The 18,339-nt window shown below is 39.2% G+C and overlaps 1 protein-coding gene across 1 annotated transcript; it reads left to right on the top strand.

Annotated features, from left to right (window-relative positions):
- The first annotated feature begins 38 nt into the window (after positions 1-38).
- TULP3 (TUB like protein 3) lies at positions 39-17,393 on the top strand. The gene is made up of 11 exons (XM_015871736.2): positions 39-297; positions 2,843-2,894; positions 5,921-6,083; positions 7,950-8,126; positions 9,152-9,288; positions 10,790-10,987; positions 11,484-11,596; positions 12,006-12,120; positions 12,730-12,828; positions 14,348-14,519; positions 15,026-17,393. Exons 1-11 carry the CDS (start codon positions 257-259, stop codon positions 15,157-15,159), a joined length of 1,401 nt encoding a protein of 466 aa, XP_015727222.1. The 5' UTR covers positions 39-256; the 3' UTR covers positions 15,160-17,393.
- The last annotated feature ends 946 nt before the right edge of the window (positions 17,394-18,339 follow it).

Below are 18,339 nucleotides of genomic sequence, written 5' to 3'. Positions count from 1 at the left end.
TTTGACTGAGCTTCCTCGCAGGGGCTGTGGGAGGGCGGTAAGTGCAATAAGCCTCCACATCCACCCGCCATGATAACTGTGGAGGCGGGGCTCGGCGCTGACCTGGCTGCCTCTATGCGCATGTTCGGCTCGAGTTCTCAGCTGAGGGGAGCAGCGGCCCGCTTGGGCCAATGGCGCAGGGCCGGAGTTACGAGTTCCGTCTCCAAGGGTAGCGGTGAGATCGAAACCAGGTCCCGTAGTAAAGGCGGGGCTGAAGATGGAGGGTGCCAGGAGCCGATGCGCGATCGGTGGGGGCAGGTGAGTGGGGCCCAGCGGGGCAGGGAGGTTGCGAAGCGATTTGCGGCGAGTCCCTCCTCAGGCTGACCCTGAGCCTCGGTTTCCCTACCACGGTTCCAGACTTTGATTGAAGCAGCGTCTTCGGGAGCGAAACGACTGTGGAGGCTTTTTTTGTGTGTTACCTCGTGCTTCTAATCATAATTAAGCATTTGGGATGTGAAAACGGTAGCGAGCTCTTAGGCCACTGCATGTGGGGGGTGGGGGGAACGCAACTGATGGGAACTTAACTGACGTAATGGGAAAAGCACGTTAAGTTTGGGAGAGAGATTTTGGGAAGAGATTCTGCCCGTGGGTTTGAATAGCTGAAACCACAAATGACTGAGAATTCAGTGTGATGTACAGTGAAGAGAGATTTTGGTGATTAATGTGATGAATGATTTTGGAAATGCAGGAAAAGAACTGTTTTCTATCCAAGCATCAGAGGGTACGTGATGGGAATGCCAGTAAAGAGAGAAACAAAGAATTGTGTAACGTTTCTTGGTTGCAGTGATGAATGTAAGAATACTAAAATGCACAAACCTGAATAAATGTACGTAATTCCTAAGTAGATTTTTAAGACCATTAAGTAGATTCTTAAGACCATTTGTAGAGTCTTAAGAAAGCTATATGTGAGAATCAGATGGTCAGTATATATGTATTTTTTCTTTCTGAAATGAAATTTTCTTGCTATTCAGCGATATGTAATAGATATTGAGACATAAATAATTTTATTTGATGGACAGGCAGGTGAGATTTTGGGTTAAGGCCATTTCTAAGTAGGCTCTAATACTGTGGTGTTGTATTAACTTCTTCTCTGCCAATGTTATCTTTCATTTACGATGGCTGTAATTAAAGTAGCTTGAGATCATATTGAAGTCTGACATTCATCTAGATTTTCTTTAAGCACTAAGGTGCATCATTATGTTTATAGTGTTATTTCATTACTTTGATAAATGCTACGTGTTTCCTTTTCATTTGGGACAGTCTGACATTAAAAGTGTTGGATAGTGGTGTATGATGGGCAGCAGAGTTCAATTGGTTTGTGGTATTGGGTCATAGTCAGTTATCCCCACGGTTCCCTTCCACTCCTGGATATTGTATTGTTTGATGTCTTTATAGTATGAGAAAGCTCTCTGTTGGTAGACTTGGACTGGGATTGCTTCAGTCTCTCAATGGGACACAGTTGGACAGTCTACACAGTTATATTGTTGATTGTGTTGTAATTGGGTCATGGTATGAATGCTCCTGTGAATGCATTTGCTGACATGCCTAGAAGTGTTTTCTTAGTCCACTGCAAGAACTTTTATCCATACTTCTGTTGTTTAAAACATAAAATCGATGGGATGTCATCCAAAAGCTTGTGTCTCATCGTTCATACTCCCCATTCCCATTAAATATTCTTATGTGAAATTCCAGGCAAAAATAGAACAAGAATCTGGATTTACTAACTGCATATCCTAGTTCAGGATGGAAATCACATTTTGCTGTTTCATTCTTATCAATAGCTTCCCATTCAAACTTCTAAAAAACAAAACAAAAAAAGCTGGATATAGACTGAAACTGAAACTCCACACTGAGCTCTAGAATGTTAATTCATATATATTTTTTCATTTATTTCCTTCATTTTTAGTTAGACATACTATAAAAACAAGTGCAGTTCGGCATGAAGAGCGATAAACTTCATAGAAGTTTTGCTGTCTACCTGAGTTAGTGATTTTGTGCCATTTAACTGGTTTAATTTCTGTTTATCTTGTGGTCTCCAGAACCCAAACAGGCACAATCACAGAGACAGCAAAGGTTTGAAGGAGCCTCTGGACATCATCTCGTCCAACCCTGCTGCTCCATAGGGTCAGCTGGAACAGGTTGCATAGGGGGATGTCTGCTCAGTTGTTGAGTATCTCTACAAAAGGTTATTCCACAGCCTTGATATGCAGTTTGTTCCAATGTTGACTGACCCACAATAAAAAAGCATTTTCTTGTGTTTTTTTTATGTTTTAAACTGTGCCCGCTGTCTCTCTTTCTGACAGTAGGCACTAGTGGTTCCATCTTTATGCCTTGTCATGGGGTGTTTATATACCTTGTTCAGCCTGCAGCAGAGATGGTTCCATGAAGATCTTACCACTCTCAGCTCTCTGAACTCATATGAGAGATGCTCCAGTCGCTCAGTAATCTCTGTGACCCTTTGCTGGACTTGCATATTTTCCTGGGGGCCCAATAGTGGCCACAGCATTGGCTAATAATAATAATACATCATAATTTGTAGCAAAAGCCTTTGAGTAATGAAAGCTTTTTGCTTACAAAATGTTTTCAGAGAATTTTAGTTCAGTGACTGAATCACCGGTCCTGTTTGTGACAGAAAATGAAGTATGTTTCTTTCATAATGCCTTATTACTTGGTCTTCCCATGGGCTAGAAATAGTGTTTTACAGTTGGAGCCTTGACAACTATGTTGCAGTCTGTGGATGTCGTGTTTTTATATAATGCAAACTAATTTCTGGTAATAATTTTTTGTCTCTTGCCTTTTCCAGCATCTTTGAGGATGAAGGCATGAAACTACGACAGCTGAAACTAGAGAATCAGGTCAGTGGTTGTGCATTAACTGGCAAAAATAAATGAAGGAAAACAAACATTAGCCATCTTATTTTAGAAAGGAAAGTTAAAGTGCTTGTTTTCCCTTTCTTTCCCTTCTTCTCCATTCCCATTTTTCCTCTTGATTACCTGTCCTCTTTTCATTTACTTCATAATTTGTTGCTCAGAACTACATAAGGTATACAGCAATCACGAATATAGGCCACACTGTTCAGTTTCTGTTGTGATATTCAAGGCTGCAGGTGGATTCACAGTGTCACAGAGGCTTGAGAAGTGTGGAAGTGATTAAAAATGGTCTGAAGAATACAAGCAGAACCGATTGCTAATGTTTTTCGTTTAAGTTCTGCCTGACTCTTGTTAGATAGCTTGTATTTATTGTATTTATTGTATTTATTGTGAAATCAATAAAGTGTACATCCTCTAAAATTTCAAGTGCTTATTTAAAAGTTAGAAATTATGGGATAATTATAATTATCTAGCTGTCCATTTCACGTGGAATGGAGTTCACTGAATTACGTTATAGATTAAATTCATGAAGGTAGAACATGAAGCTGTGTTGAAATTAAAGTATAGTTTTTAGAAATTCTGTCTCTCATCTGAGGATCTTTTAAGTTAAGACATAACACTTTTCAGGGAACTGATGCATCAGTTAATAACCCTCTTTACCAAAACTTGTTTGTTATTTCTAGTCTGAGCTTATATTGCGCTGAGTCTAGACAGATTCATTATTGTCTTGACCTCCGTGCTTATATGGACACTTATTTAACGCACTTCAGAGTTAAATAACTATCTTTTACACAAGTAGCACCATGCTTTGTGAAACAATAAAGGTCAATAGCAGATCACAGCCAGACATAATGGCTTCATTACTGTTTGTAGCAGATACCACGCTTAAGAAATTTCTCCTAAACATTTAGAGGAACTGAGGTAAAAATTGCAGAATGTCTTTGTGAAATACAACAGGATTGTGTTCAGCATCTTTGAGCACATGGAGAATCTAGAGTAAGCCTTTGATGTATCAAGGGCTTGTGTCTCTCATCCATCGTTATGATGGATTTCAAACCATATAATTTTAGTTAAGTATTGTTTATAATCTGTGGGTCACATCTGTCTGCCCCAAAGCTTTTGCCTATTGTACTTCCTTGAGAAGAGTGTGGATGGCTTCTCAGGCAGTGCTTAGTTCCTCGGCAGTAGAACAGTATCTTTTGAGGTACCTGTAGCTCAACCTGTACTGCTGCTATCTCTCTGTGGATGGAGAAGGTAAAAACTGAAGGCTTGTTTCTGAATGCATTTAATACAATATTAGTCTTGACACTGAAGTTTTATTAATGCCATAATCACTTGCATTTGTCCCCGCCATCTTACTGTGAACTAAAGAGGAGCTGAAAGAAAAGGAGCCTCAGAAATCCATGCCTTGTGGTCTACTAAGGTAGACTACATCAAGTAATAAATAGTGCATTGCACCTTCAAGAAGAGTGATTGAAGCCTTGTTGTGCACCATCTTCTTGTTCATTACAGTGATAGGAAGAATGATGTGGAATACCAACAGCAAAAATTACAAAACCTGTTATTTAATGAGTTTTTAATGAGTTAAACGTTCTTGTGTCATGTGATTTTTTTTTATTATTTTTTTTTGTAATTCTATGTGAAATTTTACTGTGACACGGGGCTGGAGAAAAATGTGGTTAGTAGATGGAAGCGTGTTTTTTTAAACTTGCCCTTAGTGGAACAAGTCTAAGGACATGCTGTGCTGAAGGTAAGGCTGCTGTGCCACCTTGTGTAAAGAGAAAGAGTTGCGACCAACCATCACACCCATGAGCTTGTAAATTTTCTTCTTAATAAACAAAGCTTTGGAGAGAAACCTAATGACTGTCAAGTTTCATCACTTTGGTTACCTTTAAGTTCTTGTGAAAAAGTTTGTCATATTCACTAGCAGTGAAGTATGTTTTAATATGCTTTAAAAAATCTAATCTTGTAGAATAAACAGTAAAGTAACTTCAAAAATTATTATGTTCTATACTGATCCCAGTTTCAGTTTCCAGTTCTAACTGTAGCTATGTACTTCCTTACTGTTTTTAGGATGTGTTTATTCTTCACCTGTCCGTTTGCTGGGTACAGAAGCCTCGGCAACATTTTTTTCTCAAATCTTTTTTTTTTTTTTTTTTTTTAAATATATTTGTGTTTTCCATTCTCCTTTTATGTCAACTATTAAAGATTTAGACAATATAGCAGAACTTTTTAACTTGGCATTAATTTATCCTAATGCATATATATTAAAGACTTCTTCTGGATGATCTGACTACTAGAGAAAAAATATTACCGAGTATTTTCTAAGAATTTTAATTTACCTTACCTTCCTCTAGACTGATCTAATAATCTCTATACAGTTCTTTGTATTTTTTTGCTGTTCAGGACAATCCTTGTAAATAATTCTGCAGTAAGTAATAATAGCTGAATAATCTGCATCTGTGACAGGTGGTCTGCACATCTTACATCATGCATCATCTATATTTTAAGATTTAAGCATGGCTGTCTTTAAAATGATGCAGTGCCTGTATTTGCTATAAGTTTAGATCTCTCTACTTACATATAATAGGAGTAATGAACATCACGTGTATGTATGATGGGTAAATGTTTTGTTTTTAACACTAACACTTGAATTTCTTTCATTTCTGAATTAAATACATGTATTTTGTAAGATAGATCAGTTTCACACTTGATTCTAAGTGACTACTGAATTTGGCTGTTTATGTTAAGGTTTACTGCAGTTTTGTCTGGAGAAAAGGAATTAAAATTATTTGTTGATGATATCAGGATAGATCCTTCCATCAGAGGAGAACCAAAAGCAGTGTCTCACTCCAGACACTGTAATATCTGTGTCTAGGATTTCTGTGAGAGATAACAGGAGCACTTTATTTAGGTTGATGGGAAATCATCATCAGTGGCTGAGGTGCAGGCTCTCTGGCAAGTGTTGTGGTTACCTTTTCTTAATTCATGCTTTTCCTTTTATTTCACAGAGAGCCCTTCTAGAGAAAAAGCAGAAGAAGAAACGTCTTGATCCCTTGATGGTACAGCCAAATCCCGAGGCAAAGCTGCACAGGTTGAAGCCCAAAGGGTGTGAGGAACAGACTCCTTTAGTAGAAACTCCTGCCACGTTCCACAGTGATGTTGTGTTACATGGTAAGTACCTGATTTTAACAGTGTTCTCCCAGCATGCCACTGCATGCATTTTATGTCTTAGATGGTCACCTGTGTTGCTGTGACAGTTGTCAAGCCATAAACAAGACTGATCACAAACCTTATGTACAGCTATAGAACTACAGTATAATATGACAGAAATATTGTTTTTCCTGTGGCCTTCTGGAAGGCAACAGAAGCATGACAAGCAAATTATAGGGGTCCAGAAAATGCACAAACATGACACAATACCAGGGAGCCAAAGCCTCCCTTCAGTGGTATGAGGGCATTACAGTAAAACGGCAGACATTTTATTGAGAATTAAAAGAAATGCATTAGTGAGAGCTTTAAAGACTTGTATGTCATAGGGTGGGAAAAAAGAGTAACAGCATTGTAGCAGAAACATCAGGAAGTAGTTTGTGAGAGCTAAAATCCTATCAGCCTATCAAGAAAGTGATAGCAAATAGGCTTTGAGGTGCATACTAGTGTGGAATGGTGTATTGCCACTGTTAGGGTTCTTTCACTAGCTTAGGATGGTGATGGAAGTGTTGATGTGGATGATAACATTTATGTATTTAAAATTAAATGGGGGAAATCTGATAAAAGAAAATTTGAGAAGAATAAAAAATATAGTTAGGAAACTTCAGTATTATCAAAACTGCAGAAAAGAAAAGAGGAATCTAACTACTTCACTAGCTTCCACAGTTCTAAAGGTTCTTTAATACATATAAATCATGTCAGAAGTCCAACTAGAAAAAGTAGTGCAGTTTCAAGATGAAAAACAGTGAAAAAACAACAACAAAAATCAAAGCAGAAACTATACTGTGTACTACATAAACACATTTCTGATATGTATGTTGCCTGAAAGTAATGCCTCCTATTTATTTCCATGGAAGTTACAACAGATAGAAGAAGCACCATTAGCACCATTAGTGCTATTTGATAGAGCAAATTCTAAGCTACAAAACATTATTTTTCAGCATACTCGTTCCCATTAGCTCTGCATTTTTACCTACAATGAGCAAAAGCCTGAATTCTATGCTTATAAAAATAAAGAATAAAATAAACATTTGCACCAGGGAGGTAATCTACTGTTGCTGTGTCACCACTGCTGAAATTCACCACGCGTTGCCTCGCTGTGCTAACGTCCACTGTTCATCAACATTTCCTGACTGTTTATGGAGACTGAATGTCAAGTGGTATTATTTTTTCCACATGGAGAAATTCAATTCCACACCTTTGCTTTTCGCATGCAGTTCCTTGATAGATGCCATTTTGTCAGGCTGTCACACGGCATCATGTGCCACGACAATGGAATGTTAGTGGGAAGGTTCATTCTCTACTGCCATAACACCAGCACTTACCTTTTTTGCCATTTATCAACATACTAAAATAGGTTGTTCCACTCTCAGAGCATCCCACATTTTGTTCCAGACCTTGACATAGATCTTTATCAATTGCAAAGTGCAGCATATGCTGTGCTACATGTTTAAACCTGGAAATGCCATTTCTTCTGAAACTGTGGAAGGCATCAAATTTACTATGTGTTTGTCCTATACCTTTGAATATTCTTAACAAATTGATTTGTGATGTTTACTGTAGAACACTCGTTTAATGTCATTCCTTGTAAAGGAAAAGTTTGAAGGTTGGATCCAGGCTCCACCCCTTCCAATTGCACAAGTGAATTGCCTTCACCTGTGCTCCTGTGTCTGACTCAGTGCTCACCTCAGGTGATCAATCAGAAGTTTAGACCATGATTCAACAGTTCCCATACAGGGTGCTTAAGCAATAATGGATGAAAAGAGCAACCATTATGGAATATATCTGTAAAAATGAAATGTTTATGTTATGTTTCATTTTGGCTTGCAGGCATTGATGGACCAGATTCTTCCTTGAAATCAGAAGTGCAAGATTTAGGAACCAAACTCCAAACTTTCTCTGTTGGATCTTCCATAACAGCAGGAAATGCAGATGAGAAAAACAATGAACATGCTCTAACAGAAACATCAGGCAATGCAGATCTGCAAGAAATCTTACAGAAAAGAGGTAAGTGTTGATAGTAGGCAGACACGCTTTTCAGGACTCCTCTGTTTATAATTTTTTTTTCTTTTTCTTTTCCTATAGCATTAAAAATAATTAGAAAATTAAGATATAACAAAGCGAGTTACCAGTACAAAAAAGACAGGGATCTCTTTGAAAGAGTCCAGCGGAGGGCCACAAAGATGCTGAAGGGCCTGGAGAATTTCCCCTGTGAAGAAAGGCTGAGTGAACTGGGTCTGTTTAGCCTTGAGGAAAGAAGACTGAGAGGGGACCTGATCCAGATCTATAAATATCTGAGGTGTGGGGGAGCAAAGTGTCAAGGCCAGACTTTTCAGCAGTGTGTGGAGACAGGACAAGGGGAAACAGCCAGAAAGCAGAGCATAGGAAGTTCTGCACGAATGTGCGCAAGAACTTCTTTACAGTGAGGGTGACAGAGCACTGGAACAGGCTGCCCAGGGGGTTGTGGAGTCTCCTTCTCTGGAGATACTCAAGACCCGCCTGGTCACCTACCTGTGCGACCTGGTGTAGGGAACCTGCTTTGGAAGGGGGTTGGACTCGGTGATCTCTGGAGGTCCCTTCCAAACTCTACAATTCTGTGATTCTATGAAGAATGTGAACTGTACAGAGTCCAACCTACAAGGTAGGTCTTACCTACGATTATAGAGTTGGGTTGCCTTTTTTGATATTTAACTACGGAGAGGTTGTTAGTTTTTTGCATATAAAAATAAGCAAAATTTAATTCAATGATAGCACATTCATGATACAATACATTGCTTGCTGAACTACGTATTAATAAAAGTTTTATCAGCCAAAAACTGACAGCTGTAAGATGTTTCTACTGCTATCAGTATTATATGTATAAATATAATCAGAATTACAAAGCTTAGAAAGTGATATAGCACGAGAAGAAAATCAGCAATTTGAAATAAGTATTAGTAATAGCTACACAAAGGTTATATGTAAATTAGCAATGCCATAAACTCATGACACTTTCTTTTAGATTAAATTAAATTAATTCTGTGTTCTGACAGGAATTTCAGGCAGTTTGAATTTTGATGAGGAGGACATGGAAGAAGAGGAGGAAGAAACAAGTAAGAGACCAGCATCTCAGTCACCACATCCTGAATCTGAGAGGCCTAGTTCTGCAACCACTGAGAAATCCTTTGCAGTAGGTGTTTTGTAATGAGTTTCTGATGAGAACTGGGCATATTATTGATTTTTACTGCTTTCCCCTTTAGCACTGTGTTAAAATACTGTATTTCCAGTTGTTAATCTTTGAAGTCGGAGGAGGGACAATAGTGTCAGATTATCTAACAGAAGAGCATCTAATTAAATAGAAAGACCTGGTAATCATCAAAGGAACAGTGATGGGTGGAAAAACTGAACTCAAGTAACCTAATCAGTGAACAGGGGAGTACTCTGAATCAGTGCCCCTGTGATGCTCAAAGAAGAAAGATTAGACCATCGTCTCTGCTTCAAAATCTGCCAGGATGATTCAGAGAAACTCTGAAATGCCATACAAACTAAAAGGGTTTGCTACCTCTATTATAGGTTTTGTTGTAGGGATGCAAGGGGGAACAGAATGTTGGAGTGGATTCTGGGATTGTACAAAGCTTACTATGAGGTGCTTAGAGAAAGGGATACAAGGGAAGAGGATCAAGTTGAGTCAGGGGACAACAAGCGTAAGAATACAAGGAGTAAATAGAATGGATAAAAGGCCTCAGGGATCCTTGATCCTGGAAGTCCATGATAATATTCATGTGACCCAATTGCATGTATTTGTGTATTCTGTGTAGGCTGTGTAGCGCAGTATACACACTAGCCAGTGAGTAGTACAAGAAATCTGTTTGCTTTTATTTACTAATAAAAAGCTGAGGTGTGGTTGATGGCTGCTGGAGATGACTTGGAAGCTCCCCATGAGGGAATTTCAAGTGTCCAAGATGAAGGAATACTCCAGGTTCTGCAGTCTACAAGGTTTTACAGAATCACAGAACGTTTTGTGCTGTAAGGGACCCGTAGGGATCACAGATTCCATTCTGTGGCTCCCCACAGAACTACCCAAAGTTCATACCCTGTGTCTGATTGTCCAAGGTATCATTGGATAGAACTGAACTGTAGCAGCTTGGCACCTTGACCACTACCTGGGAAGCCTGTTCCATGACCAAGCACCCTCTCAGAGAAGAATGTTTTCTGAACACCTAACTTGATCCTTCTGTGATGCAGTTCTGTACCACTCCCTCAGATCCTACAGATGGAAGTTTGGGAGGTGCTGACCCATGTTTTCCTCTTCTCTTAAGGAAAGGACTGAGAAGCCCCCAACTCAGAGCAGTGGGCACTGGGCTCCCTCCCTCCTATCTGAGGGCCCAGGACTCTGGGTCAAGTGAACCTTCCTTACTGCACTGCCCAGCAGCATGATGTGGCCTGTCCCAGCTCCATGTCACAGCTGCACTCTTAGCACTGGCTTTATTTTCTCTCCTTCCCTGGGAGAGCTAGAGTAAAAAAGTTTCTATCCACTTTCTTCAGAGAAACACAGATGTTTTTTCATTCAACTTCCATTTCTCAGATATGTTCTTGGGGCATCTGTTCCAACAGATCTTCCTTTTCATGGGGAATACCCACGACCCTGCTGGTCTGATGTTGGTTTTCTAATATGATGGTTCTTCCTATAGGAAATAGGTGCTTCCTGTAGTCCATCCCCTCAGGCGGTTGCACATCTGGGAGAAGTAGAGAACTTGGAGGAATTTGCATTGCTCCCTGCGCCACGTGGTATTACAATCAAGTGTCGAATCACTAGAGATAAGAAGGGAATGGACCGGGGCCTCTTCCCTACTTATTACATGCATCTGGAAAAGGATAACAACAGAAAGGTATTGGAAGCAGCGTACAGTGTCTTGGCTGTTGTATTCTTAGACGTAATATTTTAGTGTAATGAAGAACACTGCATAAATCAGCAAGGAACCAGAAGCTGAGGAGTGACAGCATGCAGATGAGGGCAACTTATATCTGGCCAAGGCACTAAGGAAGGAGTTTGTAAGTTTTGAAGCCAGAATACAAAGAAAGATGAAACTTAAAAGTTTTAAAATGTCAGGGTTAAAGAAAAGCAGGGAGACTGAGCTGTTCCAGATGAAAAGTGGGGAAAACTGGGAAAAAAAAAATGCCTTTAATCTAGACTGCTGAGTACTGTAGATGGAAGAGCAGGATTTCAGGTTGTGTACTTGTGGGAGAGGTCAAAACTAGCAAGACTAATAACAGTTCAGAACAAAAATGGGAATGGATGTGGGAAATTGGGAGGTAACAGCCTGGATAGCAGTGCCTCTGCATTCTTTCAAAACTCCAGTCTTGATAAAAGTTTTGTATTTCCAGATGTTTCTTCTTGCAGGTAGAAAACGAAAAAAGAGTAAAACGTCCAATTATGTCATATCAGTTGACCCAACTGATTTATCCCGGGAAGGGGAAAGTTTCATTGGAAAACTCAGGTGAGAGCACTAGATAAAAACTACAGAAGAATGTACATCTTCTGCAGTGGGACAGATGGAATTTACATATTTGTTTAGTTGGAGTTATGGATAGTAATTTGCTCTCTATTCAGAGAGAACTAATTTGTCACTTCGAGCTTACTGAATTCAACTAGGTTGTCAGTCTTTACTCGGTTACCATTCATAGTGATGATTTGGAGGAGTTCTGGCTCAGTGCTTTTCAGGACAGGTAACGTACCCAATTTTACAAGGGGCACTTTACTGAAACTCCTTACTGAGATCACTAGAGAAAGACTCAGGTGACTGGAGATGCCTGACTTTTCTGTCACGTGCACATGCTTTTGGAAGATGATAATAATTTCTACTGATACCTGTCTCTTTTTCTATGTCTTTCTATAACTGAAATTAGGTCAAACCTCATGGGAACTAAATTTACAGTCTATGACCATGGAGTTAGCCCAGTCAAAGCACAAGGTCAAGTGGATAAGGCTCATACTCGACAAGAACTTGCAGCTATTTATTATGTAAGTAGAGCCTCTTCCCTTTTGCCCCCTTCTAGTTTGCAGGCTGATTACTAAGGAGGCAGGGCTCACAAAGTGATGCTGCCTGCAGCTTCCCCCACTAAACTTCAGAACTGATTTCCACTAGATAAGGTAAAGGGCACAAATGCAGTTTCTTATGAGTTTTATTTTTTATTTATTTTAATGAATGTAAGAGGGAGGGAGACCCAAATTAATGTTCTAATGAGCTTGTTACTTGACCAAAAATTGATACTCCAGTCCTGAGGTTTAAGGAAAATCTGAGATACTTCACAAAATCCAAGTCAGTCAAGTTGAAGTTTTTGTCTTTTATCATGGGCACAGTAGAACAAATTTAAAGGTTATTAGCCTGAAGCGTGATTTTAATTTTTTGGGGCTATTTTCCCATAAGTGGCACTTTAGGGGTAAAATATGTCTTGATAATTCCAGTATTAACCTGTTCACAGAAATGTCAGCAGATCCAGCTAGCGCAGTTATAGCCAGCAAATCTCTGAAAATAACATAAATGTGGATTCAAGCTCAGCTTTGCTGTCTTTCCTTCTGCATGATGGAGTATATCCATTCCTGAAGATAGCGTCTTTCCTTGTATTTCAGGAAACCAATGTGTTAGGATTCAAGGGTCCCAGAAAAATGTCTGTAATCATTCCAGGAATGAATATGAATCATAAGAGAATTCCAGTCCAGCCACGAAATGTGAGTTATGGAGTTTGGTCATAATTCAGACTGGAGGAAGAGGTGTGAAAACTTTCTGGTGAAGGTGTGGGTGTTATTGACAATCATGCTTACTAGAGAATGGTTGGTGTTGGCCATGGCTGTTACTGAGTCTACGGGGCAGTAACAGTGTTGCTCAAAAGTGGTGATTAATGTATTCTTGCCTTTTACCTCACTTCTAAGTTTCTGAATCCTGTTTGTATTCATACTCATCTTTCAGGCAACCTAACTATGATTTATGGTATAGCTATTGCAAATGGCTACTCTGACTTGTTGCTGTTGCATGTACAACCCCTTTTCATGAAAGGCACTTATTGTATTTTTCTCTCTCTTTTATGCCTACTGCTTTGTTAGCAGGCAAACATAGTGACTGTGGCCAAGGCTGAAACATAAAGCTGTTAGAATCGTATAATCATAGAATCGTTTGAGTTCCAAGGGACACTTAAAGATCATCCAGAGTCCATCTCTCCAGTAATGAACAGGGACATCTACAGCTCAAACAGGTCGCTCAGAGCCTGGCCCAGCCTGACCTTGAATGTCTCCATGGCTGGGATGTCTATTTCCTTTGGGCTACCTGTTCCAGTGCTTCACTACCCTCACTGTGGAAGATGTTTTCCTTATATCCAGTCTAAATCTCTTTTAGTTTGAGACATTTTCCCCTTATTCTGTCATAACAGACCCTGCTAAACAGTCCCATTCTTTCTTATGGCTTCCTTCTAGATACTGAAAGGGTGCTATCAGGTCTCCCCAGAGCCTTCTCTAGACTGAATAGCCCAAGTGCTTTCAGCCTGTCTTCACAGGGGAGGTGTTATTCCTCTGAACACACTCCAACAGGCCTATGTCTCTCCTGTACTAAAGACTCCACATCTGGATGTAGTACTCCTGATGAGGTCCCACCAGCTCAGAGAAAAGCGGCAGGATCACTTCCTTTGCTCTGCTGACCATCCTCCTTTGGGTGCAGCACAAGATGCATTTGGTTTTCTTAGCTGTGAAGGTACATTGCTGGCTCATGTCTAGCATGCCATCCACTAGTATACCCAAGTCTTTTTTGCTCCACAGTTTTGTCCCCCAGCTTGTATTGACTGTAGGAATTGCAGGTGCAACATTTTGCACTTGGACGTATTGAATTTTATGAAGTTCATCTGGGCCCACTTCTAGAACTTGTCCAGGTTCTTTTTGCACCTTAATCAAATCAAGTTTTACTTTAAGGAAAATAAAGCATTTTTTAGAATAATCTATTTTTTTATCTGTGTACAATATTAAAACCCTCCAGTGTAGTTTTTTAACCAGAATATATGGTGATATTTCATGGGGTAGAAAGGAGTGCTTGGAAAGAATTTTCTTGTTACTTTTAGGATACTTTCAGTAGGACTGAGTTTAAGTGCTGTCATTTCACTTAATAGGGAACAACGCTGAAGTCACAGAATGCACATATGAGAGAGGCAGTGCTCAATAGCAGAGTCATTCTGAATCTGATAAAATGTTTCTTTCTTCGGAATAGGAAAATGAGAGTCTTCTGTCAAAATGGCAAACCAAAGATTTAGAGAACCTCATTGAGTTGCACAACAAGGCTCCAGTCTGGAATGATGATACTCAGTCCTATGTTTTGAATTTCCATGGGAGAGTCACTCAGGCCTCAGTGAAGAACTTCCAGATTGTCCACGACAATGACCGTAAGAGTTTGGTGGAGAGTGGAAGAGTGTGTTGTTTAAACAGGGAAAACAGCATGTATCATGAGATTTGGGAGGAATAGAGCACTATTCCCAGAGAAGGGGACTGGGTGAAGGGAGTTAGCTCAGTATTACTGGGACTTCTGGCAAGAAAACTTTAGAGGGCCTGACTTTTCTGGGGTGAGTGCAGAGAGGCTGCTCTCAATAGATGCATGAAAAGGAGATAGAGGAACTGCAAGCATCTTGCAGGGGAAAGAAGGAGTTAACATGATACCTTCAATGCAATGAAATAGTGGCTTGAGCCTTAGTTCTTAGAAGGAAGGTAATCTCTAGGAATACCACAGTCACTAGAGACAACAGATTTTAAAGTCAGTTTGATGAGAGATGGTGGATACACTAACCGTGTATATTTGGGAGTGACCGACACTTTTAAACTTCTGTTTCTTTTTTTTGCTTACCCCTGAAATTGTTGGTCTCTGATTTTTTTTTTTTTTTTTCTTTCTCCCCAGCTGACTACATTGTGATGCAGTTCGGTCGTGTAGCAGAAGATGTTTTCACTCTGGACTATAACTATCCTCTCTGTGCTCTTCAGGCCTTTGCTATTGGACTGTCCAGCTTTGATAGTAAATTGGCCTGTGAATGAGAAACAGCCAACTTGACACATGGAACTCACTCCCATCTCTGTATCTTGTTAGAATTCAAGGTGAAGTAATGAAAAGCATATTGGGGGCGGAAAGATACTGGAAGACAATTTTTTGTAGGCTTATTGGAAAGTAAATAGCAGTCCTGAGGGCATTTCGGTATTTAACGGTGGACTGTCTTAGGAGTCTGCCTCTGTATGCTTTGTGGAAGAACAAGGAACATGAGCGATGTTTTTGTTGTCAGAATTATTTTTGCTTTTAGAACCTTTGCATCAGCTGCTGCTTGAGCAGGCTTAGAAATTTGTTTCACTACTGAAACCCTTTGCAGCTAGGATTAGACAAATAATGGTTTAGTGTTCATGTACCCTGAATCTTCAGCAGTGCCCCTGGAGATGATGCTACTGATATGACTTTGAGTTTCTGGTCAGATTAAGCAAGAAAAAAGGAGGGCAGTGTATGTTCTGTCTTGCCCTGTGCAGTATTCTGCAGCCTGTTAACAGCAGTGAAAGAGAAAAGGGTTCAGATTAAGCCTATGCGCAACTCTAGTTAGTAGTCAGCGAACACAGGGCTGGACTGAGATACTGGCTCTAGTGAAACGTCTCTTACTTTGTGGAATGAATCTCTGTTAAAGCTGATAGTCTTATTTTCCTTTCATTATCCTAATTGCTTCATGTCCCTTAATATACTTCTTAACAAATGAAGCATCACTCCCTTTTAATTTGGCAAAATTATATCCATTGGTGTTATTTTTAACTACGTGAAATATAAGATTGAATAGATTGAATTGAACACAACTCTGGCCGAAAGTAGTATTGTACTGCTCCTGAAAAGCAGTGTTGGGATCTAGATCAGAAATACTTTTTAATTTGTACTTTATTTGTAAAAATTTTCTATGTTTTTAGGAATGAGCAAGATGTAATTGGTTTCTTTTTTTTGTTTTGTTTGTTTGTTTAATGTGAGATTATCTCAAGTTATGACGCTTTGTAGTAGGTTTCATTAAAATGATTTTAATCTGCATGTAAGATACCTCAAGAGGAGATTACTGTTGTTTTCAAAGGCATCAGCAAGTTAAAAGAAAAAGAAAACTATCACGAGGCTCTACAGTGTTTCTTTCCCGTGTTCCCATTTAAATGCTGGATTGCACAATTTGGAATCTGTAGGTTACACCGTGGGACATTTCTTGATTCATACGGCTTTGATTTATCAGTGAGTTGCTACATGCTGATACACAAGCCTCATAGTGCTCACATCTGCTGTGTACTAAAGCACAACAGCTAATAACTTGCCACTTCCATGGCTACTATGCATATCCACAATGAGCCTGGAAAACTGCATCTTCTATTAAGACAAGAAACAGCATTCTTCAGTTTTGCATGTTGCTACTATCAGCGGGTGGGCTCTGTTTCAGACTACTAAGAAGCAGACACTGCTTTTGGTCTCCAGTGTCTTTGCAGTGGTAGGTATAACCTGTTCTTTCAAAATGGAAGCAGGAAATGACCTCATAGGGTTTAATTTCCCTGGAAAAAAAAAAAAAAGAAAAAAAGAAGAAAAAAAAAAAACAGTCATCATTTGTAAACTTTGTATTTAATCGTAAATTATAAACTCGGGCTGGAGGACCAACTCTGCAAAATGTTGGAGGCCCAATCTCATATACCCATTCTGTAGGAGGGCCATTGTACTCAAAGAGATCTCATCAGCATATCAGTCAGCAAAGAGAACTGATAGCATGAATATCCTTTGTGCCTTCATGTACTTCCTGCTTATCAGGCCAGGGACAAGATCAGGCAGTGTTCTCAAGTTATGTTCTGCTGAATTCTTTAGCTCCTGGTTCTGCCTTCCTTTTACTCATCCAGAAATACTAAAAAGTCTGTTTAGTAATCTGATTATTTTTTTTTTTTCTGGTTAGGACAGTGTGAAAGAAATTGCACTGCATTAGTTTGGTGTGACTTGAAGGTCTTGAAGGTTGAATGCTGATTTCCAATTCAAGATGATTTTGCTCTGTTCTAAAAAATTCGTGGTGGCATTGCTTGACAGTAATGCCAGTTAGCAGTGGATCTTCAAGTCATTTGTTGATGTCAGATCATCTTCACTGGGCCAAAGTCTCGGAGCCTTGATCAAGTTATGTGGACAGATTAACTGCATCAGTGCTCTTTTATTAGATACTGTTTTACATCAATTGTATTTATAATTTTTATATCTCAATGCAAATAAATAATTTATATATTGGAAAACTCAATGATTCTAAGTGAGGTTATTTGTTTTCTGTTTGGTGTGATTTTGTTGTCGCTTGTGGTTGTTATTTGTTACTCTGGTTCTAGTTATTTCCTCTTTTTCTTCCTGGCTTCTTGTGTCTTATCTCTCTTCTTTCATACAACTTTTCCTTTGTTATTCTCAATTCTGTTCTTTGATGTTTTCTTCATACACTTAGAAGCCTAGGAATAAATATAAGCTCATTTTCTAATGCCCTTTATGCCTTTTTTCCTTTTCCAACAGCAGGGCGCCTGGTGTAATTCATGGCTCCCATTTGATTATTTATTTGAGCTGCTTATGCTTCTTAGTTTCATGTTTTTAATTCTTAATTCAGTATCAAGGTAGTGCATTTGAGGTGGTTTGTTATACATTTTCCTACCCTCGATCTGCACCTGTTCTGCTACTGAAGTATAATAAAGTATATTTCTGAATCAAATAGCACACGGTTAAGGGGAAAGTCAAATTGAAATGGTGATCTTTTTTTTGTTACTATCAGCATACTGTCTGCTTTATACTTACTGTGCTGCTCTACTTCCTGATATCTGTAAATCTCTTAGTTATCATTGAGATACATTTCCTATTCCTGTTAAAGATGGCAAGAAAAACCTTTCCCCTGGTTTACAAACTGAGAGCTGATTTCTCTAACAACTGTTAATCTTGTATCTCCTGAACTTCATAGTCTACAGAATTCTGGTCATAACATGTTTTGTGTGGAGCTGTTCTTTGCTGTAGACCACTTATTTGGTCCCCAAAGTGGAAGAAAATTTAAAAGCAAACTGACTTCACCAAAATGATTAAGGTGAAAGTTACTATAACTGTAACCTACTCTGTAAATATTTAAGCTAGTAAATACATACACATGTGAGCATGTTCTAGAGGATGGGAATTGGTAGTCATTTCCTAATAAACAAAACCAGGATGATATGCACTCT

The sequence above is a fragment of the Coturnix japonica genome, chromosome 1, assembly GCF_001577835.2.
Source record: "Coturnix japonica isolate 7356 chromosome 1, Coturnix japonica 2.1, whole genome shotgun sequence".
Classification (NCBI taxonomy): Eukaryota; Metazoa; Chordata; class Aves; order Galliformes; family Phasianidae; genus Coturnix; species Coturnix japonica.
Note: the sequence above shows the minus strand (reverse complement) of the source record. Positions and strands in the feature narration are given on the sequence as shown.